The sequence below is a fragment of the Colletotrichum orchidophilum genome (genome assembly GCF_001831195.1).
Source record: "Colletotrichum orchidophilum strain IMI 309357 chromosome Unknown Scaffold_96.1, whole genome shotgun sequence".
NCBI classification, from domain to species: Eukaryota; Fungi; Ascomycota; class Sordariomycetes; order Glomerellales; family Glomerellaceae; genus Colletotrichum; species Colletotrichum orchidophilum.
Genome location: NW_019173052.1, coordinates 183,001 through 191,075, shown reverse-complemented (window position 1 = coordinate 191,075; position 8,075 = coordinate 183,001). Strand labels below are relative to the sequence as shown.

The following is an 8,075-nucleotide window of genomic DNA, read 5'->3' as shown; positions in this document are numbered from 1 at the left end:
GGGAGACATACACGACAAAAAATCGCGAAACGTCCTTTATCATGCCTACTACTGTGAACGATTTCTAGTTCACCCGCTGCGGATTGATCTACGAGGTTGAATTGGTCTCTGTCTACCTGCGTTATCACCAGACTCATCTCTTGCATACCATCCTCCCACATAATCCTACAGGATTCTAGAGATGGTTCAACAATTGATCGGGCTTCTCTGACTATTCATGGCATGCACCCGAATGCCCAGAATTTACCTATTCTTAACATTACTTTTCTAACCCAGGCTCCCTTCGTTCCTGAGAGCCTTGGGGGGTTAGTGTAATGCTATGGACTACTAACCATAACCGTCGACATGCGTTCCGTCTCTATCCAAACGCTACGGATGAGATATGAGTAGCATATAACGGTACACATTTCACTTGGGCAATTGTGAAGGAACGTGTGGTGATGTTTGGAGAGACTGAGGCGGCAGAGATCAAGAGTTGCCGAGACCAAACGTCCCCAGTGTCACAACATGGTCAGCCGAGCTGTCGCCCTTTGGGTCAATCACGCAAATCTCCAAATTCATTCTTCCGTCCTCTGTCAGTAGCCCCCAAGGGACATAAGTGATGGTCAGCGCTGGTCAGAGCTGGAGGTATTCGTCTTGTCGCTTGGTACTGAGACCGCTCTGCAGTCTGTCTTTGGCTGGCTGTTCAAATAGGACGATGACACACCGGTTGTCGCCTGCACGATGACGCCGAGATTTTACATCTGCCGGAAGTAAAAAAAAAAAAAGATGGGCTGTCGTAATAAGATGACTTCATAGGCCGGGTCCATCACTTTTGATTATTACACATTCACACGCAAAGTTTTGAAACGACCAGTCATTTATTGGTAGTTTCATCGATGACGTCATTGACCTGCTATTATTCCCGAACGTACGGACTTGATGTTGCTTTCCAAAGACTAAAGGAAAGAAGCTAGATCCTAAGCTTCTTCTGGAACAGTTTCGTGATCTAGGTCGGAGGCAAACGTAAACCTTGTTGAAATGGACATGGACCGGCGTAACACACGCCGCCCTCTCGGCAGGCCTCTGACCTATGTTCTCTCTCACCCTGGCATAACTCTCTTCGGTCTTGTCCTATTTCCTAGTTTATTCCCCTGCGCGCGCGCCTATTTGAACGGACACCGCGTATCGAGGCAGACGCCGATGTTGGGCGTGTAGCCTGCGCAGTTGAGGTCCGCGGCGCAGCCGACAGAGGGCCCGCCGTAGCAGCAGCAGCACTCTGCCTTTGTGGGGGCGCGCTTGTCGAGGGTCTCACCTGGGGTGGTGACGGCAGCGGCTGCTGCCGTGACGGCGGCAAGGGCGAGGATGCGGAAGGATTTTAGTTGCATTTTTGGAGCCGTAGGGAATTGGTATTTGGGGGTTGGCTCTTTGGTTTTTTTTTTTGGGATTATTTGGTGTGGGGATGATGCCTTTGCCTTTGGGATTGACGTGATTTCTGGTGCTGGGAGGAGTGGTGATGTTACCTTATGTACTTGAGTCATGGAGTAGGTATATGGCATTTTGCTGGGAGGTACGAGGTGAGAAGAGGCGTGTCTGCCATCTACATTCCTGTTGCGGACTGATCCTCCGGGAGGATTCCTCGCTCTGGAGTAACCAGTCTTGGTCTCATTAATTGATGATATCGCCAAGGAACCGGAGGAAGGCTTAGGGCTGGTATGAATTAGGGTTGACTGGCTCTTTCCACTTGAACCTTCTACTTGGACTTTCCACTTGGGGAGTCAGTGGCTGACTAGTTCAACCAGCCGGCACGTCTATCTGACTCGTTTGACAATGCGCAAATACGCGTTGAAGGAATTGGGGCGCGTCGGAGGATTTGCGGCACGGCATTCCGCTGATCGCGGGCGCGGGGCTTTCCATGGTCGGGTGCCCTTGGATAGCCTTATCAGAGCTGATAATCGGAAGTTGCCAAGGAGGAAGGAATCAAGTCTAATGCGCATGAGCTCGGAGTTTGAAGACTGATGGAGAAGGTGTTTGTAGAGACGACTTTTCTTCTTTTGGTACCGGTTTTTCTAGGGGACCATACTTTCTTCCCTTGGATTGTGTCTCCTTTGTAAAGAAAACGCTTATTGGTGTCAATCGACTGCTAGGTGTGATGGAAATAACATGCGTGGCGAGTGTACGGGTCGTGATACGGCGAGAGCCTAGTTTCTGGACAACCAGGTCGAGACTCAAAAGTCTCCTTTCGCTGAGTGATTTGTATCGGCCTCTCCCTTTCGTCGCCGATGGGTACGAGGACAACTTGTTCCGAAACATATCTCCCTACCTTACTTTGAGGACCAAATTTTTTTGCCCGCAGACTCCCGGCTTGAGGTTGAGTGGAATTGCATACTTCGCCCTTTTGAAGACTGGGACAAAGGCGTAGAAGTGTAGTTGAGAAATTATGCGTCATGTGACTTGGGTGTATGAATTGGGGATCAGGCGGCTTTATAGTGTCGAGGCACTTATAGGCCGAGTGTGGGAAGTTGAGATTTGGGATGGCAACGTCGGAGCAGGAGCCCGCCTCCGCGGGCGGACGTTCTAGGGTCTCATTTTTGGATGAGACGGGGACTCTTCCGCCTCCCCGGGGTTGCACGTACTAGGCGGCTAGTCGAGCTAGTGAACCCCGGAGCTCGCTCCGGCGCCCTTGGGATGAAACGACTTTTTCCAAGGAATGCTGAGCTTTGTGTGGGAAGTTGTGACTGCATCGGAGAGGAGCCCGCCTCCGCGAGGTGGAAAAGCTACTGTCTTAGTCGGGGATAGTGAACTTGGGAACTTTTTCTGCCATGGGTTCGCGTACGAATACCTAGAGTCGCTGATTCAAAGAGGAACGACGAAGGGCCCCTCCTTCGGCTTGGAGAAAATGGGCATTGGCGGAGCTTCACCCGACTCCGCGATGTCGCTTTGTGTAATGTGTTGGCAAAGGGGGGGCTCACCCGTCTGGCCCCCTGCGATGCACGCGATGCGGGTTTGGGTAAGTACTACGTCAGGTAGGTAGGTAGGTAGAATAAAGCTGAATGGGGGAGGCGGGCAAACTGTCAGAGGCCGAAGTCCGTCAACACCGACCACAACCTTGTGCTTCAGCGAGGCGTTGTTGGTTGCTCGTGGGGCAGAGATGGTAACGACGGAGCGCTGCCCGGCTCCGCGAAGCACTATATCGAGCAGAACACTCCATTTTCTATAAAAGAGCGACTATGGCGCTCGAATTTCTGCAAAATTCGTTTAGCCCAGAGGGCTGTAGTAGAGTGAGAGCTACGCAGACGGCCTCTACTGCACCCGCCGTTTCCTGTCCTGCCATGCTTGTCATCGGGGTTGCCTCTTTTCTGTCTCACATATACCTGGGTGGTTGCTGTAGCTTGAGAATTCACATTTCCCACCTCCAGGTCGAGAATCCCATGTTGGACCTTTGGTACAGGCTGTAGCTTTGTGAGATCTAGAAGGCGGCCAGCTTTGGTGAAGCCATCGTTTCTCCTCACATTCACGGCGGTGAAAGACACGCCATTATAAGGCAGTCCTCAAATGGTTGCCCGAGTGTCGATACAGTGGTCGGAACAAACGTTGAGAGCAGCGCAAAGCCCTGTTCGATTCCCTACCTAGAGCTCGTCGTGGGTCTTGACCTTCTCCTCAGTCGTCTCCTTGACCTCTCCAGTCGCCTCCGTCTCCCCTCCCTTCACCGGGACCTCGTCCAGAACCTGTTCCACAATCTCCTCGTCCGTAGCAGGATCGCCCACCTGCCAAGCGTCGGCGTTGCCCTCGGAGATGTCGGCAATGTGCTGCGCAACGGCGTCGACCGTGATCTTTTCCCCCTTGAACGGGAACGCTAGCCCCGCGGCCGGGTTGTAGACCGCCACGCCCTCGCGGGCATCCGCAGGAAGGCCGAAGAGCGCGGGCATGTCGGGATACTCGCCGAGGTCGACCGTCACGAAGGTGATGTACTCGTGGTACTGCTTCGCCAGGGGTTTCACGCCCAACGTCCACGAGTCCAGGTTCTCCTCGACCGTGGAGAAGAAGTACGTCAACGACTTGCCAGACTGTGAACATTTTCATGTTAGCGATTGCCCGCCTTTTGGACAAGGAAAGGGGACGTCTGTAGACTGTCGGGGGTCACGGACGCTCAGATACTCGGCCTCGTTCCTCCTCGTCAACCGCGGTACGAGCTGTGAAGCGCACTTCTTCAGCATCTTTTCCATCGAGTCGACCTCGTCCAGATCAGACGTCATGTGGAAAGCCCCATCGGCGTTGTTGTAGCACGCGATCCGCCCGGGCGCCTCCTCGATCGTCGTCAGCCCGAAGGCGTAGCGGTCGCGGTACCGCCCGGCCATCTCGGCGAAGCGCTCGCGCAGATTGGTCTCGGACTCGGCCATGTGTGCAATCAGCACCACGTCGTCGTCTTTGTTGAAGGATTTCGCGGCCTTGCTGTCGAGGGGAGCGACGGCGGGACGGAGCATGCGGCGGACAAAGGCGGTGATTCTGAAGGGAACGCGCGCACGCTTTAGCTGTGAGGCTCTACCTGGTGCGGGGACCGAGGAAAAACCTACTCAGAGGCCTTTCTGGGGCCGCGATAGTGGTGTTTCGTGCCGTCTTGGCGGTAAAGGCGGATGGCAGGGTAGGAAGCAACGTCGAATTCGGCGCAGAGCGAGGGCGACGTTGAGCAATCTACTGAAAGGGCGGTCGGGACCGCGTCTTCAACTGCGGACCAGTGCTTCTCGAGGGCCGCGCTGGCATCGCTGTGGTTATGTCAACGAAGGTCGCTGCAGAGGTACAGAGCATCGTACGTTGAGGGCTTTTGATACGGTCAGCGCTTTGCTTGCATGCAGCGGCAGCATTGAAGCAAGGGGAATCGCAGGACGTCAATTCAAAGAACGGAGACTTGGCTTACCGCAACAACTGTCTATGGCGTTAGCATGATTCTCCGGGGGGAGGGGGTAGGAACCAGGAGTGTCCAGGTCTCGCGTGACATTTTTGACTTACACGCTACTAAGCTATGCTCGTTCGCCTTGAGGGCATCGCGGACTTCGGCCTCAGTCTTGTGCTGCCAGCCCAAGCTCGCGCCAGTGAGCGCAAGCAATGGCAAGAGAGTCTTGAAAGACATTTAGGGGGTGATAAGATATGCCCTACGCTATGCGATACTTCAGAATAGACAAAACCAGATCCTCTCAAGCTGGTTAGTGGGGTGAAAAGAAGCTTAAAAAGAAGTACAGATCCGTCTGAGCAGAAAAGGAATAAAGATTGGCGCGAAAAAGAGGACAACAAGCTCCGGCTCGGGGGGGTTTGTAGCTCCCCCTGTATCGAATTGGGTTTGACTCGCCGTGGCGGGGTGCCCCTGACGGGGGTGGGGCCAGTCTGATTGGTGCAAGTTCCGATGGTGCGGCCGAGACTCCTGAAACGGCGGGCGGGCAGGGGTATTGATGAGCGGCCGTTTGATCGCCGGGGCGAGTGGAGTCTGTGGGGCCGTGAGAGCGGTGACATTTCGGTTCAAGATTCGCGAGGGTTTATACATCGCAACGTCACATGCCAACGAAGATGTTGAGCACGAAATGACGAGAGTTTTGGTCCAAGGGTTCAGTTGAAAGAGCCAAGAGAGGCACATTGGTTTGTATGAATTGCGCATGACTACCTTGGCCTTTTTGCAGTGTCTGCTACCAGGTATTGAAGTGACCATTTCCGTCTCCGGTAACGTGGCGCGCTGAACGGCCACAGTCCTCGAAGATCGCAAGGCCCTCCAAGATTTTCGAATCCGACTTTGAAACCGTATTGCATGGTCTGATATATACTGAATTCCCTAAGTTGGCCGATTCAGCAAACTAATTGTTTTCTATTAATGTTGATAATGGAGTGCGATTGGTAGATTACCAGAACGTATCAGACTCAGTTGTCTTCCAAATTTTGTCATTGCGATGCCTTCATTCATACATTTGGTTTCATAAAGTTCAACTCAATAGCCCTAATTAAAGTTCCGAGTAGTTTGCTTTAATATGGAACGCTACGGAGGCTGAGAAACTGATCAAGATTACGCAGCATCGCTTGCTTCTAACGCTCTCACAATGCGGCGATTGTGATGTAGCATTGCCACACCCCGGCATAGATGGCATCAGAAGGCCAAATACTAGAAGTTTGAGGCTTGTAGTGTCCGTATTTATTCCGCGTCTTTACACACGCTAAACTTTTATACTCGGCAACTTTCAAGACCAACAGCATCACTGGTACATTTTTTCTCAATCGCTCATCACTATGGGCGGACCGAAGCGAGTAAGATAAGTTTTAGCCATGAATTTTGCAGAAGCGGGAGAAATCGTTGATGGCCCTATCAGGCTCGAGATATATATATCTTCCATCGTCTTTCTGTCAATGAAAAGAGCTCAAAGTAACCTGAGTACAAGATATGACATGTACGCATTTTTCCAGTTGAAGGAGCAAGACTCCTAGCCAATCCCTTGGATCACTCACCAGCAGGTGTTGTGCTTAAATATGGCAACAAAGAATTTCCCATATCCGCAGGGCAGAGGCATACAAAGGATTCCATTTCTAGCAAGGGAGAGGGCACCGCAGCACCGTAGCACCGCAATGACTCTGTGATCCTAATGCGGGAAATCAAAGAAAAGATGGTAAGCATAATTTGGGCAACATTAGGTAGTCGTTCTGCCATCTATAAAAGAGAGGTGATCTCTCTCATTTCATTTGGATGGACCTCAGCAGTCAGATTGGAAGTCAGCACTCCAGCCTCCAGTTTCCAATTGGCAGGCCATGATCATTTCTTCATCGAGAATTCGCCATGATGCTCTTTCTACCCACAATTGCAATCTGTGCCCTGGCAACTGTTCCATTAGTAGCCGCGGCTCCGGCTGATGTTGGATCACCTAGGCCACAACCCTCACATGCGCCTTTCACCTTTGAACAATGGGCTGATGATATCATTCACAATCCCATGGCCCAGCATCTGTCAGCAAAAGAGGCTACAGAAGCTTCAATCAGGGCCCGCAACATTGGGATCGGTGAGTGACCTATCGCTAGCTTCGTCCAGGGCCGGAATAGTTGCTGAATGATCCACTAACATCCAATCTTCCAATGGAGGCTGGCAGCATGGTGCCCCTTACAATACTTCTGGCCCTGAAGACTACCATAGAGATCACTTTGATAAGCGCACAGTTTTCCTCAAGTCTAAGTCTGCGGGCAATGGCAAGATCATTGACGTCAACACTGTTCGATGCAACAGCTTTCCCACAAAAATGGCACCAGTACGTCTTCACAGTTGCAGAATCATGTCAAGCGTAGCATTAAAATATCACTTATGATCTAACCGACTATTTCGACACTGCAGATTGAAGATGCCGCTTGGTGCATCCAGTGGTTAGCAAGCCAAGATGGCACAGTATGCGTTGTGAACGAAAAGGAGATCACGGGATTCTGCCGCTCAAAGGGCAAGACATTCATACTTGGATGGAGGAAGAATAAGCCATCTTTGCACCAATCAACATGGTAAGCGCTTTCCCCGGCCGCCTTTGGCCCGCCTCTGAAACGACATTGACTGATCAAATATTACAAAATCACAGCCAGGAGATTGCGCGAACCGCGGGAAGAATTATGGATTACTGCACCAGTAGCGGGTTTGTACAAGGAGACACTGCTGCCTGGAATGATACGGCGACTGGCGTTATGATTCGGACGTTTGAGTCAGGCGAGATCGATAGAGACCTCAAGTTGGAGATGTGATTGGGAATCTGAAACAGCTCTCGGCGAGCCAACATTCTCTTTTGTCATATTTCCCTCTTCCCAAAGACGAAATTTGATCTTCGTTTCCCACCTTTGTAATTTCGTGTCAATGGACAGGTCGCAGAGATTCAGTTCCTCAGGCGTCAGCTGTGGTTGGGAACCTGTATTGTAGAGTTAGCTACGGAGCCACCTTTGCTTAGCTCTCTAAAGTTTAGTACAACTTAGTGATCGAATTTGAATATTCTATGGTTGGTAAAAATGAAGCAAACTCCTGCATCGTCTGATCTAACTGTCGGATTGGAAGCCCAATTCGACCTCGAGTCAGCGCAAGCGCAGGGGCCATCTGAAGG

At 51.7% G+C, this 8,075-nt stretch overlaps 3 protein-coding genes across 3 annotated transcripts; 1 reads left to right on the top strand and 2 right to left on the bottom strand.

Annotated features, from left to right (window-relative positions):
* Window positions 1-1,145: 1,145 nt before the first annotated feature.
* On the bottom strand, window positions 1,146-1,367 carry CORC01_10079 (uncharacterized protein; the record flags this gene model as incomplete). The annotated part of the gene is made up of 1 exon (XM_022621708.1): window positions 1,146-1,367. The coding sequence occupies one exon, from the start codon at window positions 1,365-1,367 to the stop codon at window positions 1,146-1,148; it is 222 nt and encodes a 73-aa protein (XP_022471840.1).
* A 2,241-nt stretch (window positions 1,368-3,608) lies between these two features.
* On the bottom strand, window positions 3,609-5,107 carry CORC01_10078 (uncharacterized protein; the record flags this gene model as incomplete). Its single annotated transcript, XM_022621707.1, has 6 exons — window positions 3,609-4,046; window positions 4,101-4,485; window positions 4,554-4,733; window positions 4,791-4,798; window positions 4,895-4,902; window positions 4,987-5,107. 6 exons carry the CDS (start codon window positions 5,105-5,107, stop codon window positions 3,609-3,611), a joined length of 1,140 nt encoding a protein of 379 aa, XP_022471839.1.
* Window positions 5,108-6,787: 1,680 nt separating this feature from the next.
* CORC01_10077 (uncharacterized protein) lies at window positions 6,788-7,725 on the top strand (the record flags this gene model as incomplete). Its single annotated transcript, XM_022621706.1, has 4 exons — window positions 6,788-7,007; window positions 7,087-7,250; window positions 7,334-7,491; window positions 7,566-7,725. 4 exons carry the CDS (start codon window positions 6,788-6,790, stop codon window positions 7,723-7,725), a joined length of 702 nt encoding a protein of 233 aa, XP_022471838.1.
* Window positions 7,726-8,075: the final 350 nt, after the last annotated feature.